Below are 25,116 nucleotides of genomic sequence, written 5' to 3'. Positions count from 1 at the left end.
AGCATGTCAGCTTTGCCAGCGCAAGAAGTAAGCCAAAAAAGGAGCAGGGGATGTATTGAAGCACAAAGCCTTAGGCCTTTTCAGCAAGATTTGGATTTGGCTGCCATTTATGACAAGTACGGAAAGACAGCTATTTGATTCCCTCTATTGATAAGAAAGCAGAAGTGCACCATCCCACAAAGTAGAAGAGACTGCACACAAGATGAAAAAGGCTTAAAATCCCTTTTAATGTGCATTCCTTGAACAGTCTTCAGACAAACTTAACCTGTTAGTGGACAATTACAGCTCAGGTTCACACAAAGTCTCATATTTCTACACAAGACAGGCAAGGTTAGGGTTATACAAACAATTGTTTGAACTGAATCTTTAACAGGAAATTATTGTATTCTCTTGTCCAATAGATTGTACTTTTCTACCAGTAAAAAATAAAGAATGGTACAACACACTGAATAATTCATCTGCAAACCACCACCACTACCTGGCCCTCCTGCCTGCACAGCCATCTACCGTAAAGAAAAATGGTCCAGAAAATAAAGTAAAAAGCTACACGTTTTTTTTAAAAAAATCCCTCCCCTCCCTCTACATGATAAGCCATTTGAAACTACCCATGTGTACATACCTACAGGCTCTGCCCCGGCACTCTGAGGACATGCCTTTTGAGGGCTGAGGAAAACAAGAAATCCTGCAATTGCAGCTGAGTCAGCTAGGGGGCTGAACCTGTGCCGAGGTGCTTGGGAATGAGACACAGCAGGGTCCTAGCCTGATCTGACACTACACAGCTACTGAAGCCTCCTGGGATCCATTTTCACATTGTGGTTTGTAGGAATGCACCTTGTGGTGTTTACAAAGTCTGGCTGTGTACCCCTTTGCCAAAGCCAGCCCCTTTGGCCCAAGAAAAGCCCTCTAGGGAAGTGGCCGAGGCACTGTCAACCCCCCCCCCCCATTAGTATCGGCGACGCTTGTTTGGGCCAAAATCTCCCCCAGGAGCTCCTCTGTTGAATCCTGGTGCATTTCCTCCCATTGTTCCAAGTCCTTCCATTGCACTGGCTTGGCCAAAGCGATCCGTAGGTGGCGGTGGAGTCTTGTTTAAGAAAGGGGAGGAAAAAAGCTTGCGTTAGAACATCCCTTGCAGACCACTGCAACTCTACTGAGGAGCTTCATGGCTGTGAGATCTTCCCTGATCTTCAAATACCCCATTAGGAAAACTCAAGGATGCAGAAGTAGACATTAAGAATGTCTGCATTTCCCATGGACGTAACAGTAGAACCATGCAGAAGCCGGTTCGCCCTACCACTAAGACAAGCCATAACAGATACTAAAGCTCTGCCTAAAAAACAAGGACATTTGGAATAAGCATCAGGGATACAAGGGCCTTATTTCAAACGGTCATTAATAATAGTAATAACTGCACTTATATACCACTCTTCTAGACAGATTAGCACCTCACCCAGTGCAGTGAACAAGTTTGTGTTATTATTTTCCCCATAATACAGCTGGGGAGCTGGGGGTGAGAGGAGTGGCTTAGCTAAGGCCACCTACTGAGCTCATGACAGTAGTGGGATTCAAACCAGTAGAATGCTGATTTGCAGCCAAACCACTTAACCACTATGCCACAGCAGCCCTCAACAGGGAAATGGGAAACCTGCAGGGCCTCCCTTCCCACTTTGGGCCTGAAATATAACCACTACCACCACTCTCCATGGCAGAAGATAGAAATTATGGTACTGATACGGCTGTTAAGTATTGACACATTTGGTCATGTGAGTGCCACTGGGTTGTCTCAATTGAAATCGTTTTTGTTATGCTACCTGTTTTTATACCTTGATGTAATTCACTCAGAGTCTGCTCTGCAGAGATAGTGGAATATAAATAATAAAGTCCCTGTTTCAATCTGGGAATGACCTGCAGTTAGTAAGACATCACTAGGCAAGTCTGTTTCAGACTGCATTTGCCATCAGTTTGAGACAATTATTTAGTTTTCTCCCCTATTTAGTTTTCTCAAAGACAACCACAGCTGAAAAGAGATGAACTGCTCTGGGGACAGGATTCTTTTCATGACATCACCTGGATAATGCAATGGTTGGAATACTAGCCCAAACTCAAATTACCATGCTACAACGCAGCTCATGTGGTGACCTTTAGCCAATTACCATCTCTTTGTTTCACCTACCTCATAGGAGGAAAACAGACTTCAAAGCTGCCCAGAGCAGCTTGGAGGAAGGGTAGTAGACTAAGGTGTTTAGGGGATGCCCTTTCTTGTGATTAGTGAGAATGAATGCTAAGAAAATGCACAAGTAAGGCTTGCCAATACAACTATGCAGGAGAGAGCAAAAGTAGGTCATTACCCAAGCAGTATGTGGTCTGATGGGCTTACTTAAACTACCTAAGCTTCCACAAAGCCATTTCTTCTATTATGAAAGTACTTGTTTGTGAAAAATGCAAATTAGTTTGTAGCAGAAGCGTGTCCATAAACATGTGCAGCTCTTTAGTCTAGAAGTTTGTCAAATCAAATCCCTCCCGATTCCAATTCTTCTGAAATCTGATACTTTGACATTACCATTCCCATGGCTCCATCAGGAATCATTGGACCAGGACCAGTTGCTGGAGGTGGTCCTGCTGGAACGGTGGTGCCTCCCATTGTCCCCCTATTATTCATGCCTATAGCACCTGGGGTGGGGGGAGGAAGAAAAGAATATTGTTGCTATGGGGTTGGGGTGAGCTGCTGCACACTGAAAGCTCAGCAATGAAGGGTGTATAAACCAACAGCTGGAAAGCCCATTTCAGCTGTTACAGTACCCAGACAGTGACGCAGAGCCTGGGATTTCAGCTGCAAGCTCATTGCAACAGGCCTTGTTCCCTTGGCCTTTCGACAGCCCTTTCTCTAGGAGGCATGTGTACCTTTCAACACCCTTTCCATTGCAATTTCAGAGCGCTCCCCTCTCTGCAAAAGGTTCCTTACCACCAGAACTGTTTATCTTTTGGCCCACCCATATTTTCAGCTACATCTAGAACTATTATTATTTCAGGTACTGTTATTCCACTTTTCAAAGCCTCATAAACAGATCCCAAATTAAATCTAACAATTAACACTACAGATATATCATAAAGCAAACAAAAGATAATTACAACATGCAGTTCATTCTGGCGAACATCTATCCTGTCAAACCAGAGGCCAAGTGAAAAACAGCAGGCCCTGGAATACTTTCTAAAAATCATTAAAGAAAAACAGAACATTGCATTTCTACAAAAATTGACTGGAGAGGGCAGAAAAAAGCAACCATTCTACAGCCTCTGGGTAGCACTGCAAAGGACCGCAGTTTTAACTACCCACAAGGCATGACTGGAAGAATGTATCTGGCATAGTGGGCTGATACAGGGAAACATCCAACAAATTAAAATTACAGGATCAAAAGTTTTATAAGTATGTTTCCCACAAGCCAACTTGCATCCAATGGAAAGTTAACCGAGGAAGAATCTTAGCCCAAACAAAAAAGACCCAAAGGGATCAGTTAAAACCATGCCCCTTCTTGAACCTAACAGCATCTTACCTCCCATGCCCATCTGTCCCATTCGCATATCTGGAGGCTCCCTCTGAAAAACAGACAAATCTATCTGACAACTTCATTTGACAAAGACCTCTGTACTAAAGAAGATCAAAGACTTTAATAACAACAACAACATTCGATTTATATACCACCCTTCAGGATGACTTAACACCCACTCAGAGTGGTTTACAAAGTGTTATTATTATCCCCACAACAAAACACTCTGTGAGGTGGGTGGGGCTGAGAGAGCCCCTAGAAGCTGTGACTGACCCAAGGTCATCCAGCTGGCTTCAAGTGGAGGAATCAAACCCGGTTCTCCAGATTAGAGTCCCACGCTCTTAATGACTACACCAAACTGGCTACACTCCAGTCCTCTGCTCAGATCATAAACCAAGCAGTCCCACTAACTTCCCTCTTCCCCACCCTGGGCAAGAAAGAAGACTAAGAAGCAAGCCACACAGACCATTGTACTGCAGATTCGAGTCCTTTTATAAACTTCAAATGCTTAATATTTCATTTACAGGCATAAATTCATTGGAACCGCAGCTGTAAGCATGCTGGAAATAAATACACCGCCAAGGGGCGCCCAAGTCCAACCAGGGACTGCTCCCGGCGGGAGAACGGCAACGGGTTTGCCAGGCTACGTTGGAGCAGTCCCTGGTTGGACTTGGGCGCTCCTTGGCGGTGTATTTATTTCCAGCATGCTTACAGCTGCGGTTCCAATGAATTTATGCCTGTAAATGAAATATTAAGCATTTGAAGTTTATAAAAGGACTCAAATCTGCAGTACAATGGTCTGTGTGGCTTGCTTCTGTGTTCCTTTTTTCCTCATTTTTGGAGACCGTTCCCTTGGTGGACATTGCAAGAAAGAAGACTGCCTACTGCATCAGAGAAGGTCCCCTTGAATCCTTCCTGCTGTCGCCTCATCATTTCCTCCTGCTGCCGCCTCATGTCTTCCTCACGGCGCCTGCGCTCCTCCTCTTGCCTGTAAGGGAAACTCCCGAATAGTCTCACTGATTGAAGGGCTATCAAAAGTCAGCTTGCTTACACTCATTCCAGCATAGTTTTCTCTGAAGGATAACCTAGTTGGCACTCAACAACCTGTACAGTGAGATGCACTAGGCAGTTGTTCTGGCCCAGACCTCCAAACACACCCGTGGAGACAGCTTCCTCGTTCAGAAACAAGCTACATAGGACCAGAGAAGAATCCTACAGGAAGTAGCCTGGTACGACATGTCCAGCCGCAGCTAATCACCTACATCCCAAAAACAGAAGAATGATACAGGAACTGGTCAGGCAAGCTGAAATATCATTCATCTGGGAGACAGGGCCATATACATGAGCCAACGGCATATTCCAAGCTATATCATAAAGTAGGAACAGAGCATTCAGCTCTGCAGAAAGTAAATTGTAAGCAATGAGACCCACTATGGCAAATTAAATCACGAAAATCCTGTTAAACAGCCTGCCTTTGGCACAGGACTGGCATAACTCCCTCCATGCTTACCTAAGTTCCAGCTGTTTACGCTTCTGCACCTCCTGATTGTGCAGCTCCTCCATTCTTCTCAATTCTTCCTGGCGCCTCATTAAATCTGAAAAAAGTGTTAGTAAGAAAACAGGTCCATATTTTTCACCACCTGGACTATTTCAGTTGCCATGTCACCAGCCAGCCACTGCCTGCGAGAACAACTGGCGCTCACCTTGCCTCATGAGCATGACCTGGTGCTCATGACGAGCTGCCTCCATCTCCATCTCCAGTTTCTCCCGTGCCTCTTTGATATTCCGGTCCACCTGCTCTTGCTGCTGTTTTTCCATCTCAATTAAGGCCTTCCAACGCATGGCATACTCATACTCAAAGGAACCAGGTTGGGCAAACCGAGGAGGCTGCTCACGCTCCCTGAAAGTGGAAGGACCTAATCACTTAGGAGCAACCACCAATTCGGAAGAATTGCAGGATTGGACAATGGAAGCCAAGTGCCAAGTTTTGATAGCCAAGTTTTTGTGCACGTTTAAGAAGACAACATCAGAACCCAGGCTTTATCTATACTATCCTTTAGTCAGTCTATTTCATGTACTCTTTTGTAAAAAGGATGGACAGTAAAGTGCAAGGCTAACAAAATGTGTCTGCCAGTAAAGGGCGGAGAGTTAAGAGCCACGTCTTTCACTAAAGAGAATAACTATAGTCCCACACTCTTCCTTCCCCCTTTCAGCACTTACTTGTGATATTGCTGATTTTTGATGACCAGTTTTTCCGGCAAACCTTCCTCATCATCATACTGGTCCATGGGCTCCACAGTAACAGGACGAGGGAAACTGGCAGAAAAATACATCCGAAATTTCAAATGACAGCAGACTAAAACTACGAGTTTAGCTGCAAGTTTGTGTTATTTAGGAGAAGATAACCACCATCCATCCCTTGAGACTATCAAACTTGAATTTTTTTTTACATGAACACAGATCACATAAACACCATCACTATTGAATAAGAGCATTTTCCCTGCCTGCTCAAGTCCAAGATTTCTCACATTTTGAACTTACGTAGTTAACAAGAAGGACCCCTCACTACATCTGTCTAGGGCTTTTCTAGCAGCTGGTTTCCCTGAAAATTCGACAATGCCTTTCCCAGAAGGCCTGCCTCTGTCATCCACAATCACGACAGCCCTCTCCACCTGGCCAAACATTGAAAAGGCCTCTTCCAGGAGCTCATTGGACACAAACTGAGGCAGGTTTTTGACTGTCAGTGAGGCACTATGGCATGCAAAGCGCACTCGCAGCTGCTTCCCACGCAGAGGCATGTTGTCCAGCTCCACCTTGGCTATCTCAGCCAGAGTTCGGGTTTCCTGGAGACAAAAAGGTACCACCTGTTAGAACCCAAACCAACATATTTCCACTCGTTAAGATAAGCAAGCAATGTACTGGGATGAGCAACCAATGTCCAGGCTAAAATAAAATTTATTCCTGAAGAGGAAAAGGAAGACTCCTAAACTAAGCATCCAAAAAAAAATTATTCGACATTTAGGACAGTGACTAGACACAGCCCAAAAAGTCAGCAAAAGGAGATGCCGAAAGATACAGGGACTAATGAATGGCAGTTTCTAAAAGTTTACAGTTAGGCATTTATTCGAATATGTAGTTTTGTAAGGGTTTACGCTAGAAATTATTTAGCTACAGCTTCACACATGGGTGTGTGTGGGCATGGGGGCACCCTCAACGCCAGCATATCATCAAACTGCTATTTTCCTCCCTCTTTGAGCCATTCCTTTAAAATAAAGCTTGCATGGCTGAAGACGCAGGTCTTTCCACAAAAAGAAACAGCCCTTCAGTTTACCCTGTTCTGTTGAAACAATCAACATGTTCTGTAGGATCTCTGCCTCAGAGTCAAGCTACAAGAGACGAATTACACAAGGAGCCCTTGAACAGAGTTACAATGTTAGAGGGGAAGCTGAGTTTTAAAAGAGATCAGAAGGCTTTGTCAATTTCTCCTCTCTATGGAGCCAGGGAAACTGCTGCTCAGAGACTCTGCTAATTTCCTCTTTGCTTCCCTAAGGATCTGTCAGTTTCACCTCCCCTTCTCAGAGACAGAGGAAATAAACAAACCTTCTGAGCCCTGTCTTCCCTGGCTCTGTAGAGAGGAAAAACTGACAAGGCTTCTGATCTCTTTTAAAACTTAGCTTCCCGGCTAACACTGTGACTCCCTTTACGTGCTCCTCCTCGTATAACTCATCTCTTGTAGCTTAGCTCTCAGAAACAAGAGGTGACTTCATTTTCATAGAAGACAGTGAAATATGCAGCACTCTTATTTCTCTGATCATGCTGGGTTATGTTACCAAGGCCAGACATACACACACACACAGTAACCTCAAGCAGAAAAATCTCCTCAAAACCACATATATCTACTCACCAGCCTGATAAAGCCAAAGCCTTTGTCCTTATGAATGAATACTTCGCCTGCCTTCCCATACTTTTCAAATAGCTTCCTCATCTCTTCCTCTGTAATATCAGGAGGCAGGTTGCCCACAAAGAGGCGACTCCTCTGAGTGAAGGTTTTTTCACCAGGCTTTCGGAAATTCTTCAAATCAATTGTCAGGCCTTCATCTGAGGGGAATAAGGTACAGAATCGCTCTACAAAATTGGGGGAACAAATGCAAGCGTTAACACATTCAAGAGCACAATGGTCAGAATAACCGCCAAGTCTTCCAACACATCAAACTTCCAACTATTTTAACAGTAGCAGCAGATTAACACAAATAAGAGATCCCAAAAGAGAAGTGCTACTAAGAACCATAATCAACACTTGCAGTCTGCCACCTTCACCCAACAGAGCAAAAGTTCTACTTGGCCATAGATTAATGATGCAGAGCCACCTATGGGACACCCAGAGCATTGCAACAGCTGAAAGAATAGGACCAAGGCAACAGATAATGAGCAGCACCCATAGGAGAACGCTAGTGGGAACTCATTTCCACTCACAGCAGGAGATAGGGCCTGGTGCTTCAACATCTACAAATTTAACTGTTACGAGGAGGAACTTAAGAGACAACCCCATTTACCACACACACCACTCTCTTAGATCAATCACAGGCAAACCCAGTCCCAAGCACCAATATTAGTGCTGCTGGATACTCAAACCTGTGTACATCCTGCTATGATGGGGAAAAAAGATTCCAGAATACTCAGTAAGCCCAGAGAGAGGCAACAAACCTTAAAAAGCAAACCCAATGGCTCACAGAATTTACCATACAAGCATCAATACAGCTAACCTATACATGGGCATACCTTTCCACCACCATTTAATTAAGTTCCTAATTTATATGTTGCATAACTCTTTGTAGTTCAAAAACATACACATTCTTAAGACTAATAATGACCAAATCAATAAACTGTGATACCTTAACTACTCTGGTCACAGTAAAGACCAGAAAAATTTGTAATCCTCCTATCACACAGAAGTTAGCTATTAACATAGCATTTTTAATTTTGATGGTTGGTGAGGAACACATTTCACACTTCTAGGAACAAAGCCATGATCTTTGGTAACCTCCACATTTGCAAAGTGCTTATTTGAGGCCACAGAATGTCATTTCTAATCTGTTCATTTACACTACTGATTTAAAAACCCTACCCCGCCACTCAAGTTTTCTTGTCTATTTTGAAGTAAACAGTGCACTGACACGTTTCTCACCAACCACACACCCTCAAACCAAGAAGAACAGTCAACATACAGCACCTGTGAGAATTCTACCTGTCTAGTACTGTGCAAAACACCTCTAACACTTCACATGGAGGCAAGAGGACACTCTAGGTTACTCTTGAGCAATTGAACCTCCAATGGCATCTCTAAAAATACTGTGGTTTTTACTTGTTTATTCTTCCAACTGTGCCTGCCACAAAGTACAAAGCTTTACTGACATTATCCATCCATCCCAAAAGAACATGGATCGGCTATCAAGCACACACTCACTTTGGCTGTTGGCCTGTTGCCCATTAGCTGGGGCAGACTGCTGCTGCTGTTGTTGCTGCTGCTGCTGTTGTTGCTGCTGCTGGTGATGCTGATGTTGCTTTCGTGGAGTGTGATTCTGCTTCTCCATTGCAAAGCCCTTGTTGCCCTGCATTTTTCACCCTGGTAGGAAAACAAGCATGACAGTATATTAGTAGACACTGCAGAAAGAGAGAAACCCGTATCTGAGTGGCACCTACTTGGGGTACAGCAGGCACAGGTATAATTCCAGGCACAGCTCTTACATATTGCAAAGCCACTGCCACTTCTCAGTATATGAGAAAAGGTTGAACAGATTCAGTTCAAGACAATTCCATGAAATCTCAAACAACAGCGCACATTACTATTCCTTGTAAGCCAGATGGACCGCTGAGAGGAGGGGTGGTTGTTTCTAAGTGGTCCCATCTGCTCATAAGACCTGGAACAGTCGTTTCCAGCCGGATGGAATAAAACTAGACCAATTCCGACTCGGATCGCTCATAAAAGAGATTCGTATCTGTGGTGAGTTCAAGACCCCCCCCCCCGTTCAACCTCCAACCCATTTTCAAGAAAGGATGCCGAACGAGTCCGAGAACCTCTGCCGGTCTGGAACAAATGGTTCTGGGTAGGCCGAAGCGGCTTCGCGTGTTCCCAGAGGCGGCGGAGGGCCCTGACCGGTCCCCGGAGCATCCGCTCCTGGCAACGGCGCGGGCCAAGAAACGGGGGGCGGGACCAAGGGCGCTCCGAGTGGCGGTGGGGGGGGGGATCAGCGCGGAGGAAGGGAAGGGCTCTCCCCACGCGGCCCAGGCCTCACAGGGCGAAAAAGGAAGAAGGCCGATCGAAGCCCACCTGCTCCGCCATAAGAACCCCCCAGCCGCCGCCCGCGACCTCCTCACCTCAGAAAAGCCGCCGGACTGAGAGAGAAAAGCGACAAGGCGGGGGGGGGGAGGGAAAAAGAGAAAAGGGCGCGCGCGGCCGGAAACCGTTCGGTAGAGCTTGCTGTGTGCAGCACTGCCCGCCCCTTCCCCCTCCTCATTGGCCAAGCAAGCTCCCATTCGCTTTCCGTCCAGTAGCCAGAAATAATGTCAATCAAACGTCAACACTAGACGGAAAGAGCTCGATACTCCTGATTGGTCAAGCCCTCTCCACCCGGCCCGCGCAAATAGCTGTCAATCAGGCTCTTTACAGTCAAGGTTGGGTGAGATGCGAGAAAGGGACAAAGGGGCAGGGGGGGGAAGACTGAGGGGTGGGGAATCAGGGGAGACGTGACCGCATCAGTTTTCCCGCATGCGCAGTGAGCTGGGCGCTGTTTCTTAAAGAGGCAGGGGCGCGATTCACGGCAGCCTGGATGCAACAGAAGCAAGGACACTGGGAAGGCTGGGCCGAAACCTGATTAATTTATTTAAATATATGTAAATTCTATTCAAATATATGTACCTTAGTGGAAAAGATCCAGAGGAGTTAGCCGTGTTAGTCTGTAGTAGCAAAATCAAAAAGAGTCCAGTAGCACCTTTAAGACTAACCAATTTTATTGTAGCATAAGCTTTCGAGAATCAAGTTCTCTTTGTCAGATGCATGGAACAGAAACTGTTTCTGTTTATTTGACCAGTTTCTGTTCCATGCATCTGATGAAGAGAACTTGATTCTCGAAAGCTTATGCTACAATAAAATTGGTTAGTCTTAAAGGTGCTACTGGACTCTTAGCGGAAAAGGTTTTCGAACAGTTCTAGCTCTTGCCAGCGTTGGACTTGGCAACAGGAGAAAGGCCCAAACAGGCAGGCCACGTGTGTACCTAGTAATTTCGTGCCATCGAGTTCAATGTGATTTAATCCCAATAAGACTCTCACCTAAATAGCCCAGGCTAGCCCAATCTCGGTCAGACGTCGGAAGCTAAGCAGGATCGGTTTTGATTAGCAATTGGATGGGAGACCTCCAAGGAAGACCAGCATTGCAGAGACAGGCAATAACAAACCAGCTCTGTTCATCCATTTCCTTGAAAACCCCAGCAGTGGTGGTAGCCATAAATCAGCTATGACTTGAGGTCACTTTCCACCAAGGAAGTCCAGGGCTTCTATGGTAGGGTTGCCACTTGCCAACTCCAGATTGGGAAATTCCTGCGGGTGAAGCATAGATCAGGTAGGGTGTGAAAGGATGGACAACAGCAGGATATAACACCATAGATTCCACCCTCAGAAGCAGTGGCCTGGAGGTTGGCAACCCTACTCTATGCAGAGATAGGCAATGGCAAACCATCTCTGTTCACCTCTTGCCTTGAAAACCCCACAGGTTTGCCATAAAACATACATAACCCTTACAGCCTTAATCTGCATCCACGTATCTATTTTATCATGCTGAGAGGAGGACATGAGTTAGCAGGTCAGTAGTGTATGTTCTGCATGGACAGAATGAATAACTGTTCAATTGAAAGAGAATGTTATGTTGCTGGTGAAGAACTATGCCAGCTTCAGAATGATCCAGAACTCTTCAGAAAACCCAATGGGGAAAAGTCCTATTACATTTCATAAGAATGAGGCTCTGGACCCCAGGATTTTTGTACTGATACATGCCTTGGGCTCAGAGCAGCTAACAGCCACTTTCATCTCCCAAAGGCTCACATTAAATATAATTGATTAGAATATAAATCTGAGGACCTGAAAGACGAGGTCGTCTTTGTCGTCGTTTCATGACATCTGAGCTCTGCCCAGGAGGTAGATACCTCACTGCCAGGTCTTGGAGAAGCACTGACTTGGGAGTTAGCCCCTTTGAACAGGGTGGAAGTAGATGAGCATAGGGTTAGGCTGCACAATTGACTGCATACACCAAATGTTTCCATAGGCTTCAGTGAGTGGGCTGTTTGGCAAACAGATAAATATGTTGTCTGGGGATATTAAAACTTGCATCCTCTACAAAAAAAAGCATGGCGAATTGCTTTATATGGTATTTTTAATTTATATTTTCAGGACCAATCTAGCAACATCTACAAATGCTTATTAGGACTCACAACTAATCCTGTTTGTGCAACTTGCTTTTCATATGTGGTTCCAAGCTCCTTCCATCCCCTACACGTAAGATTTTATCCCAAACATGCCTGGTACACAAATCCAGAACGCGGGCAGGCCATTCACTAGCAGATACTGAGCTGGGGGGTAAGCAGAAGAATGGGGTAAGATGAAGTCAGACACAGTCCATATCACCAGCCCCAGCCTTACAACTTCTGAGGTCATCCCACAGATGCACACACACCCTTGCTGTGCAAGAAAGTATTGAAAGTTTCAGGGAGGGGAAGTATTAAACAGACCATCAGATATGCTTGCAATAAGAAGAGTAACACATTTACACACTAAAAACAATGGTTTACTAGCTCTATAGATTTGTTGCTCACTCCTCACAAGCAACCTGGGCCTTGGCAGCCATCCCCACCCCAGGCCGAGTTATACATGTGCTCTGAGGAACAGATGCTAGACAAAATTCTATTTTCCTGCCCTCTGGTCACACAATGAACATCTGTGTAATTTGGTTTTCCTCCCACTATTTATTTATATATATATTTGCTTCATTTATAGTCTGCCATTGCACACCATAGCTCCAAACTTGCAGTATGTCATTTGGCTCCATCCAGTCAAGCTCTGTGATAAGGTTTCCAGCTCCAGGTTGGGCAATTCCTGGGGGATTTTGAGAGTGGAGCCTGGAGAAGATAAGTTTAAGGAAAGGAGGGGTTTCAGCAGGTCACAATTCCCTATCGTCTACCCTCCAAAGCAGCCATTTTCTCCAGGGGAAGCGATCACAATCCCTGTTGGCCAGATCTCCAAATACCAACTGGAGATTGACAAACCTAGCCCAAACCCAATTTATGTTCTCCTTGTTTGTCTCCATCTCTCTCTACCTGATTTTCCTCAATCTGACCCCACCTAGTAGAAGGACAGGTGGAACAGGTCCAAGAGAGGACAGTATCTGCAGATTGACACGATCTCCATTGCTGAGTTCCATATATGATGTGCCTGGCAGGAATGTAATTCTCTTCACCCCGGTAACTTCTGGATAGCTTTCCTCGCATAGCTGTTGCTGTGCCAGAGTTCCAGTAACAGCTGCTTAGACCTCGGCTTTGCCAAAAGGGCAGGTCCCCATTCAATTTCCCACTTGCCAGGCCAGGATGCAGCATTTACTCCTGCTGCGCATATCTACGCATGCAGTAACTCTCCCTCCCTCCCTTTTAGGGCTTCCACTGAAAACAAACCTCTCTGGAGAAAGCAGCAGGAAATGCACGCCTGGAGGCCATCGCAACAGGAGGCAGGAGAGGCCCTGGCAAGGAGAAAACCTGATGTGGAGGGGGAGGGAAGTGGAGGAAGGTATCCAACAGAAGGAAAAAGAAATTGTGTGCGCCTATTCCTCCCACCACCACTCCACCCTGACAATGCTCCCAAACATAAAGCTCTATATTTTGAGAAAATCTGCCTCCATCCCTTTGCTTTTCAGGAGATGCCATACATAGCTTGTGCAGTGTTAACAGCAGTAAGAGGAGAGGCATGCTTTTGGATTGGAGGCGGAGCAAGCACCATCAGATTAATTCTCTTCCTTGCCTGCCTGCCTGCCTCTCTCTCTTTCTCTCACTCGCTCTTTCTCTCTGTGTGTGTACATGCTCCTGATCTGGCTGCTCCTATTGTTTAAAGGCAGGCAGGACTCTGGTACCAACCCAAAGCAGCCCTTGGTAATTCTAATCTTGAGCACCAGAGAAGTGAGTTCAACCATGTATCTGCTGGCACCCTGACCTCACCAGTGTGCCTTGCTCAAGTTTCAGTTTTTATCTTCAGCGGTGTCGTAACTTCCTCTGGAACAGCTGCCAAATCTCTTCACCAGCACTGCAAGTCCCATCTGGCTTGTGGGCTCCAGGAACTTGGAAACAGAGGCAGCAGCAATGTGGAGAACAAGACTCTCATCTCATTCTACAGCCTGGGCCTGCAGAGGATGTTTGGATGCTGTAGCCTCTTGCTTGCTGTCTTCCTAGTTAACAATAGCAGTCTCTGTGGCTCACCATAAGCACCTCACTCAGTCTCCCCAGCAAGTTCCCACCTCCTCACCAATATGAGAAGAAATGTGTTGGAGTCCCTCCACATTTGCACTAGAAAATTGCACATTGCAAGAGATGCTGATACATATTCTTTAGCAGGGGGGGCATGTCTGGCCCTCACTATTGCTCCATGTAAGCAGATCATTCCCTAGAAAACATCCAATAAAGGATATGATTGCCTAGGTAGTAGTTCAGCAAGATTCAAGTCTGGTGGCACCTTAAGGACCAACAAAAGTTTCCAGTGCAGAAACTTCTGAAAGTCAAGCTCCCTTTATCAGATAACAGTAGGAACGGAGATCTCAGTGTCTTTTTATCCCAGTCAAAAGGTGGGAGGGGTGTTGCAAAGAAGTAAGATAGAGTGCCGCGGTACAATGTGAAATGTAAGTCGCTTGATTAGAGCTGGGGAGGAACTACAGAAAATTAGCATCTGTAGTGAGAGAAGAATCCTGTATCACTATTCAGCCTGTGTTGGCAGCAGTGGGGGGGCAGGGAACTATTGTTCTGAATTTGTGAATGAACTAAATTTCAAGAAATAATATGCCTTTGAAGTTCCTCTGAGGATTGCCACTAGTAGATATTTCCCTTACCAAAGCTTTGCCTGTTCCTGATCTTCTCGGAAGAACCCTGCAATCTCCCAAAACACAGTTTGCAAATGAAGTGAATTATTTGAACAAAGCTGCTGCAACAAACTCAGATTAAAAGGAGGATGTCATCCCAATTTGACACTTTACAACAACTTTGTAGGGGAAGACTGGATTATCCATGCATTATGTATTATTAAATGATTCTGCCTTACACTACATTGAACTATTTTTCTATCTAACTCTTGACACTCCAGAGCCTTAGGTAGATGGGGAGCAGAGAGAACGAGAGGAGGAGTTGTGAATCAGTGGAAGGTCCCAGGTTCATCCTCAGGCATCTCCAGTGAAAGGGCCCAAGCAGTAGGTAAGGTGAAATACTTCTGCTTGAGACCTTGGAGAGCCACTGCCAATCAGAGTAGACAATACTGACCTTAATAATCCTTTTGCTTGAATCACTAAAAGGAAGCATCATATATTCAACAATAACCTTACCTAAAGAGCAGGAATTTGAACTAGGGACTTCTAGCTCAGTGTAAGATCCTAGCTCGGTTTACTTATGTGTAAGCCCCCTAAGTGCAAAGGCACTGATCTGGCATATGTGTGCATTGCGCTGCAACTGCTAATGGGTGTCCATTGATTGCTGTATCAACATTTTATCCCACCCTTCCCCCTAATAGCAGCCCTAGAGTATGTTAGACTAAGACTGTGTGACTAGCCCAGGGTCACCAACCAGGATTCATTTACTTAAGTGGATAGATTTTATTTTACAGTCCAACAGCAAAATAGGAAAACAGAATAGTTATAAAATTATGTACAATCATTATGTAAGGAATATAAAAAGTAGCAAATATATATCACTAAATCAGCGCTGAACCTCGGTAGACTGGCAGCTGCACCAAATCTGACCACTGTCCGAGGTTCCAGGTTCAAGATCAGCTAACAGGAAGTAAGTATCCCTCTTCCCAGGATTTTTGGGAGAAGAGATGAAATATATTTGTGTCTAACCACGTAATCAAAAAAAGAGACAGTACAGGAACACATGACTAAACATTTCAGTTAACCTGATAGTATGAGGGCATAAACGGTTATGGAGCAGCTCATCACAGTATCGTCTTTCTAATACAGCAGAAGGAAGAATTTACTTAAGTGTATAGTTGCCCCATCCTTCTTTCAGGGAGCTTGAGATGGCTAATGTAGGTCTCCCCTTCTCCAGTTTATTCTCACCATAGACCCTTGAGACAGGTTGATCTGAGAAAGAGAGATATGGATGTGTGGGGGAGCGCAGGATGGCTTCCATGCTGGGCAGAGATTTTTAAACCAATTGCTCTTTGAAAAATTAGATTCTTTAAGCTGTTAAGGACTTCATTTTCCCCCCTAGAAGAAAGATAAAATGCTAAGATCTACCAGGAAGGGTATGAAAAAGTCAATAGTTTATAGTTCATTTGTATTACTGCCTTTACATCCAGGAAAATACTGTTACATCCTGAAATGTAAGAATGAGGGTATACAATGCTTTAAAGAGCAAACCTGTAATTTTGAATATTCTAAAAAGGTTAGCTGGGTTCTAAACAGAGTGATTAAGATGGAATGGTCTCAATATTTTTTTTAAAAAAGTTTATCTGAGTTATCTGTTATTGTACAGACTAACTACCACAAATAATAGTTGCTAAGTAGTAGCATGCTTTTTTATGGGTTGCTATAAACAGAAAAGTGGGGGAAGAAGATCAAGGATGGGCTATCAGCCTTTCCTTGTGTTCTAGGGAAGCCCTTTTTCATTTCTGCTCTTGTAAAGCTGCCTCTGCACCCAACTCTGAGTTCCTACTGGCAGCCAACAATAAAAGCACTAAAACAAGATTTTAAAAAACACATCTAACTTTATATAAAACAATTAAAACACACAAACAGGAAGAAGATTCAATGTGAATCACTGAGGAAATGGAGGAAAATAAAGGTCTCCCACTTATAAATAAGGGCACATGGCTTTCTCCACCCCACCCCAAATTGTACCTGCGCTGAAAAATGCTATGAAAAGGCAAGGTTTGTGTGTGTGGGAGGGGGGAGAGTTCCCATCCAGATCTCAATTGAAGACAGCATTAGAATAAAAGGAGCTGTCTATAGCTTACTTCTCTCTTGCTTTATTCATTCCTCTTATGGAAAGAACTTCCTTAAAGATGGCCCATCTCTCACTTTGAGAACCGGAATAGTACAAGTATTAGATCTGGAGCTGGTCTTACCAAATGAGGGAGACCTGGGTGCAAATTCCTGCTCTGCCATAAAGTTAACCGGGTGACCTTGGTCTTGGGCCTATCATTCTCTTTCATCCTAGCCTACCTCACAGGGCAGTTACGAAGGTAAGGGAGGGAGGAGAATCACATATATTTTTATGTACCACCAGCCCAATAGATCAGGGGTAGGCAACCCCAACTATACATGCCAAACAGCAGCATTTCAAACAATGTTGCTTGGCCCACATGGCTGGTTCTCTGCCCAAGCATCTGAGGCAAGTCCTGAGGCACTGGCAGAGCTGCTGGGACTTGGCTGGCTCCCACTGTATCCATTCATCTACAGTTCCCATCCACCCTTATTTGCCAGCACTCTACCTTCTCAGGTTGGTGCTGCATTTTTTTTCATCACATGGTCCGAAAAGGTTGTTTAACCTGGTTGATAAATGGATTTTGAGGTAGAAAGAACGTCTGCAAAAGCCCCATTGAAAATCTGCATTTTGATCATCAGTCTGCAAGTATAAGCAGAAGGTACAGAAGGGAAGAATCTTAGAGGCTGTGGAGTAGCCTGCCCCATTTCTGGCTACTGGTGTGGGGAGGGCTGAAGCACCCTGTGCTAGATTGCTGGAAAAGGGTGACAATTAGGGCTTGGAGTCCAGTGGTACCTTTCAGACCAGCAAGATTTTCAGGGTGTAAGCTTTCGAGAGTCAAAGGTCCCTTCTTCAGACACCAAAGTGTCTCTTGAAATCTCATACCCTGAAAATCTTGTGAGCCTCTAAGGTGCCACTGAACTAAAATCTTGTTCTTCTATTGCAGACTAACACGACTACCTACCTGAAATTAGGGCTTTGTAACTTGAGGAATGAGTGGAGATGCCTGGTGCCAGGGTGCTCAGGAGCAAGTTCTCCTGAACAAGAGCATAGTGAAATTTGTAGGTTTGCCATCCCCCAGGTCTCCAGAGCCTGGAGATCTCGTGGAATTACAACCGATCTCCAGGTAACAGAGATCAGTTCCCCGGGAGAAAATGCTGCTTTCGAGGGTGGGCTCTATGGCATTATACTCTGCTAAGGCCCCTCCCCTCACCCCACCCTCCTCGGCCTCCATACCAAAATCTCCAGGGATTTCCCAGCTCAGAGTTGGCAACTCTAAGGGACCCCCCCTCCCCGGCTTCTTTCCGTCGCCTGCTTCCATGGCTCCAATGCAACATCTGCATTGGGCTGGCTGGAGCACACAACAGATCGATCTCCAGAGGTCTCTTCTCTGCTTTCCACCCTTGTGAACAAGCAGGCACTGCAAGGGGGGAGCCCTCCCAGAGTCACGTGTATGGGGGGGGGGAAGAGGCTTGGGTGCAATTCCCGGCATGGTGGGTGATGGCGACCGGCTGGCTCCCGGAGGATCTTCGGGAGAAGCGACTGTTGCAAAGGGTCAGATCCCAGACAGGGACTGGCGGGAGGAGGGACTCTGAGTAGGAAGAGCAAAGATCGCAAGTGTGCTTGGCCCGGTCTAGGAAGAGCCAGTATGCATGGGGGAGGCGGGTTGCGACGCGTGTACGTGTGAATGCGCGTGTTGATTCTACTCTATGAATCGCGGGCTAAGTATGGAGGGTGGGTACTGGAACAACCCCGCCAGGTATTTACAGGGGGTGAGATGTGGGGCTAGAGCGAGGAGGCGGGTTTGTAAGCAATCCACCATGGGGCAGCCCCCTCGTTGAAGAGGGAGGGGCGGCGGCGCCTTCCTAGGCGGAGGCGCTGCCAGGGGGCTGCGCCTTCCTTCCCTCCCCGCCGGGGGTCTCGGGGCGGCCCCTTCATCCCGAGGCGTCCCGGGGGCGGTGCCCGTGCCCCGTGTCCGCCCCGCCCGGCCGCGCGCTCGCCCGCTCGTTCTCTTCTTCCGTCGCTTCGGCTGCTAAGGGGGACACTCGGGGCGCGCCCCACATCGGCGGGCAAGCAGGTGAGGGGGCGGCGACCCCGGGAGGGCGCGCGGATTCCGGGGAGGGGGAGGAGAGCTCCCCCCCCCGTAACCCTTCTTGGATTTGCGAGGCAAGCGGGGGAGCGGGGGGAAGGGAGGGTGGACGGCCCCACAGGGGGCCCCCTCGCCCCAGGCCCCCCTCGCCCCACTTCCCCTCCCGCCACACCCGGTGGCGCTCCGGATCCGTATTTTTCCTCTCCGCGTTTTGCGCCTTCCCCTTCCGATCCCTTGCGCACGAACTCCGCTCCGGGTTTTGCGGCCAGCCGAGGCGCCGCGGCGAGTCTCGCGAGCCCAGCAGCCTGTCTGTCCAATGGGAGAGCGGGCTCCGGCCGCCAGTAGCCAATCGCCACCCCGCCCTTGCTCGGCGGCGGCCAATGGCCAACCTCCCCGACCTCCCCCCTTTCTCGGGCTGCGGCGCGCTGAGGGCTCGGAGCGGCGCCTCCATTTAAAGGGGCCGCCGCCAAACCCCGCGACTCGAACCCAACCAAACCTCGGGTGGGCGCCGTGCTGAGGCGGGCGGGTGGCGGGGAAGGTGGGGAGGCGAGGCAGGTGAGGGGCCGGGGGGGGGGACGGCGCGGCCGGGGGGGGCGGCCATGGTGGGTCAAGCGGGGGAGGGGCGGAGGAAGCAGCCCCAGACCAGGAGGAGAGGTGGGGGCGGGGGCTGGCTGCAGGGGCGGGGCCTGAGCCGGGGGGCGGGGCCTGTCGGCGATGGGGGCAATTGGACTGCGCCCGGGAAGGGAAGGATTCTGTAGGTACTTGGTGCTAAGGGGGCGGAGTTCGGCCACGTTCCAAGATCGGGGTCCGAACGGGCTGAGCCAGGAGTGGTCTAGCAGGCAATTGCCCCGCGCGGGCAGGCGCTCTTGGGCTGGGCCCAGGCTGGCTGGCGCTGTTGCGGGGAGGTCGCCTGCTCTCTCTGCAGCCAGTGGGGTCTGATCCTGCAGGTACTTGCTGCGAATGGGGCGGAGCTCCCCGGCTGAGCCAGGGATACTCTGGGAGGGGACAAATATAAGACGAGGTGGGGGACGTACACCTGCAGGTACTTGCAGCCGATAAGGAGGACCTCCTTGGGGAGCCAGGCCTCGCCTCAGCTTGGCTCACACAGGGAGGAGAGCAGATGAAAAACAGGGATCTGCAGTGATGGGAGGGGGGAGGCTGTATTGGACCGGAGGGAGAAGATCCCGCAGGTATTTGCTAAAAAAAAAACCTAATTTTTTGAAATTGAGGCCAGACTCTGGCTGGGACAAATGGTTTGCAACAAGGTAGATTTGAGCCAGGAATGAGGTGGGGAAGGATGCTGCAGGCACTTACAGAAGGAGGAGCTGTTAATGGGACAAGAGCAGCTTAGGTTCATTCTCTGAGGGGGGGGGGAGAAAATTCAGAGTTAAATCCAGGGTGTCTCAAGGAAGGATCCTCCATGTAGTTGCAGGAAGGGGAAGACCAAATGGCTTGAGCCAGGTCAGGCACTCCCTTCAAGAAGAGAAGATGGGGATCCTGCACTGAGATCTGGATTGCCCTGGAGAGTGATCCTGAAGGAAAAGAACAAGGATCTGAGTTGACTTTTACTCCCTGGGGAGAGTCATCTGCAACAGGAACAACTAGCTTTGGGGTTCACTAGGGAGGGATCCTGTAGGTGTTTGCCAGCAAGAGGAGAAGGGGAGCAAATAGCCTGTGCTGTGCCAGGTCAGGTTTCACCTTGCAACAGAAATGCTGCTTCCTTGTGGTTATTCATGGGCTTCTGGGCAATCTGGGAAATCTTTTGAGGCAATCCTGAATAGGACACTATTAGCTCCCTCTCCTTGACATCACCCACTAGATAATGCTTGATGTTGATTCCACCTGCCACCATACCCATGGAGGGCTCTCTGTGTCTGGTCCTGGTTTGCAGATGAGTGCCCTGATATCTCTAGCTAGAGAAAAAAATGTACTTTAGATATTATCTACATTCTAAGTTCCCCCGATCTCACCAATAGCAGCATTGGACTTTATTTGTGGTTTTGTAGTGCCACCCCTTGCCCCATTAGGCAGACTGGGCATTTGTTGTCCTCAAGATCTGAATGCTAAATTGGGTGATCAAGAAAATGTAAAGGAACCTGCCCCCCTCCCCAGTGTAGAAGTAGTGATGGACTAAATTGGGCATTTGTAGTGTGATCCTATGCAGGCTAACTCCAGTCTAAGCCCATTAAAGTGAATGGACTGAGACTGGAGTAAGTTTCATAGGATTGCTCTGTCTATATACTAGACTTTTGAAATGAAATGGTGTTAGAGGGCCTGCTGGATATATTGGAGGAGTCTGGGGCAACTAAACAATGAAGAGGAAAGGAGGCCTTCTCTTGACAGTGTTGCTAAATGGAATAGGAGGTGAAGGAAAAACTTGTTCACTATGGAGGCAGAAAAATAGGCTGGGGTAGCCTCTTTTCTGTTCCTCTGAGGGGGGAGAGAAGTTCCGTGCAGATACACAACGAAGGGGTGAAAATGCGGAGGACAGCCTGTAGCATGTTCCTGCGGTACAAGACTGAGAGAGGTAGAGAGGTGCTTCTGTGGACTGAACCAAAAACGTTTGACAGGGTGCTGTTAATAAACACGGGAGCAGCTTTCCCAGAACTATAGAATCTTGTTCCCAGGGGATTTTTAAAAAAATTTCAAGCATCCAATGATAGAAGAAAAATTGATTGTTGTGGTTTATTCAGGTCCCTTTTAAATCCTAGATTCTTTTTGCACGGCATTCTGTGCTGCTTCCATGAGGGGCCTCTGTGCATTTAAAGACCCTGAACTTGGGGCATGCTTCTCCCTCCGAACTCCCATCTTCTATCCCTTGTATAGGTAGAACGACTTTGGTTCCTAATTTAGCAGTTGCTGGCAATGTACATCCTGCAAATATGTATTTGTGTGCCTTCTACTCTGCCTGGCACACCAGCATCCACTAGAAGCGAGGCTGCTGTTTCCTTGAGGGACTGGTCCGCAGGACTGGACTCTGAGAAGAGTGCATAACATAAGGGTCAGATGGGCAGTTTTTGGTTTGGATCAGAGAGTACTGGCCAGATCTGTGCAGTTGCACCTGTTCCCGAACCCAAGACAGACCAGTGCTGTGGTTGTGCTCCAGGGAAGTGCAAACAGAATCCTTCGTTTGGGAAGGCTCACTAAGGCAAAGGTTGGCCAGAAATTCAAAGCAGGTATAACCCATACACTTGTCCCTCTGAGACAGATCAGTGTTCTTCCCATTTTACAGACTGTGGAACAGTAGTTACGTATTTACTCCATGGCAAATGAAACTTTAGTCAGACCTCTGACGTCATGATAGCTGTCCGTGTTCTCTGTGAGATGGGACAAGCATTCCCTACACCTCAGGCAAGGCCAGAATCTGTGCTTCTAGTCCCTCCTCACTGCCTCCTCAACACTGTTCAGATGAAACCAAGGTGAAGCAGGCAGAAATTGAAAGCTGTAATCTTTCCTATCTTGTACAGAGGTTGCTTGCTGAACAGGCTCTGCCATTACCTCTCAAGAACCATTTGGGCCTTTTGTCCCCTATGCTAATGCAGGGACCAACTTATTAATGACCAAAGACTGTGTCGGGAGCATGCCAGGAGACCACAGCTACCTTGCATATTTCAGAATTACGCATTTGGGTTTTTGCCAGCTCCCTGTGGCTCAGCCTAACAACTGCACTTACAAGCAAGCTATCCAAATGATTTTTAAAACCGTCATCCATTAAAAAAGCCACCCATCAAGTTCCTGCCCAAATCTGAACATGTTGGAGGGGCGCATTACATCACGTCTGAATGATAACTTTGGCTTGGGCTGCTGTGGGCTTTGAAAGGGAATTGCAAATTTTTGAAGTATTTGTTGAAAGTGCCCCTCTGACTGGGGGCCACCAAAGTGCTCTTTTGAGTTGGCTGCCTGGATTGTGGTGAAACCTGATAACGGAAGCCTCTTCAAAGAACCTTGGGCGCCCGAGATGAGTTCATTCTGTCCAACAGTGCAATCCTAAAGGGCTTAGACTGGAGTAACTCTACTTAAGATTGTACTGCAAATCTTTATAAGAGTAGCTAATAGATAGAACATTTCATGTACCTTCGTAGCATTTTGAGAATAAGAATTAGAAAAGGGCACAGTCTCCTGTCTCGGTACTCCCCTTAGCTCAGTAATTAGGTTTTATTTTCCAGCTCTGCTTTTTCTGAAATTAAGCTGTGCAAATATGAAAAAAAAAACACCCCAAAATTGGTTCGGTATGGGATAGAGGTACAGACAGAAGGAATCACAGTACTCTCAAAAGAACTTCTAGAGCTTTGAAGCTACTTTAGAATTGGTGACAGGTTTTAAATACGAGGTCCAACACTTGTCCTTTCTGCCTCTGATTAGGGGTTCAAAGTAACAAATTATATGTTTGAGCGCCATCAGTTAATTCAGTTTGGATTCAGGTTGGGTCCCTAATTCTAGCAGCTGATTTCCTCCTGGGCTGCGTTCTGTTACAGGAGTCATGTCAGTCTTTGAATTAGTTAATGGTGCTGATGTTATTTCCTGTCTCTCTGTTTCCTAGTTATTGGCTCTTTCTGAATGGATCCTAATGAATTTCCTGGCTCCTTGGGGCCTCTTTCTCTGCCTGATAAGCCGCTAATAGGAGACCTCCCTGCAGACATGGAGTTTGGAGAAGATCTGCTGGCTTCTCAGACAGCCTCTGTCCCACAAGCCTCAGCTCTTCAGTCCCAAGAGATGGAGTGGGAAGGGTCCAAGCAAGCAACCTCAGACAGTGACTTGGGCCTGAACTTAGTGAAAACAGATGGCTTGTCAGACCTAAGTAAGCCCAATAACATGGGACTGAATAAATCTGACTCTTTGGCTGTCTTGGAGAAGCCAGGCATCCTGGATAGCCTGAGCAAAGGAGATGAGCTTGTGGCTCCAGATAAGGCGGAAGACCTGGACAGCTTGTACAAGGCAGGTGGTTCTTTGGACCCAGAAGATGGCACTGTGCCAGGAACGGAAGCCCTGGTGCCAGAAGCATGGAAAGAGGAAGGTGTGTGTAAAACTGAGCCTGAAGGCCCAAAAGATGAGGGTCCAGAGAGTGCACCATCCCTCCCAGAAAACCCTGCCCGGGAGTCACCAGATGTAGTAGAGGTGAGCAGCAACACACCTTCGCAAGAACGAACAGCCTCACCTGTCAGCTCACCAGGAAGTCAGCGGTTGGCTAAGAAAGCCCGGTTAAAAGCCCCGAGGAAAAGCTCCCCATTACGGAAGGAAGAGGCATCCATAGAGGAGGGGAAGGAGTTGGTCCTCAATAGTACTCCAGATACAACTCCTGAGCCAGTGGAAGAGAGCCCAGCCGAAGCGGAGAAGGAAAGCGGTGCCTGCCAGAAAGACCCTGCCAAGCCCAAAGCAGAAGAGGCAACACAGTCACCATCCCTTCCAGGTGGGTATGAACAACAAAGCCTCTCTCTATAGCATGGTTCCTCTTTTCCTCTTCTGCTTCTCCTTTGGTACCAAGCTGGGGAGGATGCCAGCAGCTGCACCACTTGCTGTGCTCGATGAAAAGACTTTGCAGCTTCCTTGTCCACAGTTCTGCCCTGCCATTGGTTCCCAAGCAATGCATTCAGGATCCGGCTGCTCCCCCTTCCATTGCAAGCTATTTTCTCCCACTACTACTTCTGCTGGACCTGAAGAGTCCATCTGGATCTCTTGAGTAACACACCAATTGTTAAGAAGTTCCTGCTTCCCCCAGATATTTCCGTGCCATTCCCTTCAGCACTGCAGCAATTTCCCCCCTGTCTTTCTTTGTAGCTTCATGTCATGTCTCACCTGTCACAAACCTTGTCCCTTGGCATTTTTGGAGCCTCACAAACAGCTTTTGGGTTTTTCTTGTGCTTCTCTTGCAGGAGAAGGTGCTGCTGCAAAGGGAAGTGAACAGCCAGTTGAAAAGGTAAGGAAGGAGGAGGTGCCAGGGCCAGATTGAGGGGGGGGCAGGGGGGTAGTCTGCCCCTGCCACCTCCAGGGAGGGGGTGTCGGGAGCAGCTGCCGGGAGCGTACGGGCGGCAGTGCGGGCAGCCTCCCAGCCCCCTGTGCTGCCTTTTGCCTGCCTTGCAGGACAGGGGGCGGCCGGCTTGCTGCACACCCCCTGTCTTGCGGGGCAGGCAAAAGGCAGCGGGGGGGGGGGGGATTGTGAGGCCGCTTGTGCCATTTGCCTGCCCAGCAGGACAGGGAGCAGCTGGTGTCATCACGCAGCGCCAGGAGGACGGGGCGGCTGGCGTCATCACGCAGTGCCGGGAGTATGCGC

General features: G+C 47.6%; 2 protein-coding genes across 9 annotated transcripts in view; one reads left to right on the top strand and one right to left on the bottom strand.

Annotated features, from left to right (window-relative positions):
- Positions 1-205: 205 nt before the first annotated feature.
- On the bottom strand, positions 206-10,026 carry NONO (non-POU domain containing octamer binding). Of its 2 annotated transcripts, none has more exons than XM_054996235.1 (11): positions 9,918-10,026; positions 9,007-9,165; positions 7,447-7,667; positions 6,084-6,385; positions 5,763-5,858; positions 5,246-5,442; positions 5,053-5,137; positions 4,428-4,530; positions 3,549-3,591; positions 2,558-2,667; positions 206-1,081 (listed from the first exon to the last, which is right to left on the bottom strand). In XM_054996235.1, the coding sequence occupies exons 2-11, from the start codon at positions 9,155-9,157 to the stop codon at positions 944-946; spliced, it is 1,446 nt and encodes a 481-aa protein (XP_054852210.1). In that variant the 5' UTR covers positions 9,158-9,165; positions 9,918-10,026; the 3' UTR covers positions 206-943. The 2 variants fall into 2 exon arrangements, with proteins under 2 accessions (XP_054852210.1, XP_054852211.1); XM_054996236.1 differs by having other exon boundaries at positions 7,447-7,640.
- Positions 10,027-18,235: 8,209 nt separating this feature from the next.
- ZMYM3 (zinc finger MYM-type containing 3) overlaps positions 18,236-25,116 on the top strand; it is a 28,449-nt gene continuing 21,568 nt past the window's right edge. For 3 of the 7 annotated variants that reach the window (XM_054996214.1, XM_054996207.1, XM_054996213.1), the window contains exons 1-3: positions 19,630-19,795; positions 23,389-24,255; positions 24,719-24,762. In XM_054996214.1, coding sequence (XP_054852189.1) covers positions 23,406-24,255; positions 24,719-24,762 — 894 coding nt within the window. In that variant the 5' untranslated portion in view covers positions 19,630-19,795; positions 23,389-23,405. Of the gene's footprint in view, positions 18,314-18,763; positions 18,837-19,259; positions 19,350-19,584; positions 19,603-19,629; positions 19,796-23,388; positions 24,256-24,718; positions 24,763-25,116 lie in introns of those variants that run through there. The other 4 variants (XM_054996208.1, XM_054996211.1, XM_054996209.1 and 1 more) reach the window with 4 other exon arrangements.

The sequence above is a fragment of the Eublepharis macularius genome, chromosome 13 (genome assembly GCF_028583425.1).
Source record: "Eublepharis macularius isolate TG4126 chromosome 13, MPM_Emac_v1.0, whole genome shotgun sequence".
NCBI lineage: Eukaryota > Metazoa > Chordata > Lepidosauria > Squamata > Eublepharidae > Eublepharis > Eublepharis macularius.
Note: the sequence above shows the minus strand (reverse complement) of the source record. Positions and strands in the feature narration are given on the sequence as shown.

Excerpts from the sequence above, each read along its gene's own strand:
- NONO (XM_054996235.1), bottom strand. The coding sequence starts at position 9,157 with ATGCAGGGCAACAAGGGCTTTGCAATGGAGAAGCAGAATCACACTCCA. Across the intron at positions 6,386-7,446 it reads GCTTTGGCTTTATCAGGCTG|GAAACCCGAACTCTGGCTGA; the intron begins GTGAGTAGATAT and ends TTTTGTCTCCAG. Across the intron at positions 5,138-5,245 it reads GGTCATGCTCATGAGGCAAG|ATTTAATGAGGCGCCAGGAA; the intron begins GTGAGCGCCAGT and ends CACTTTTTTCAG.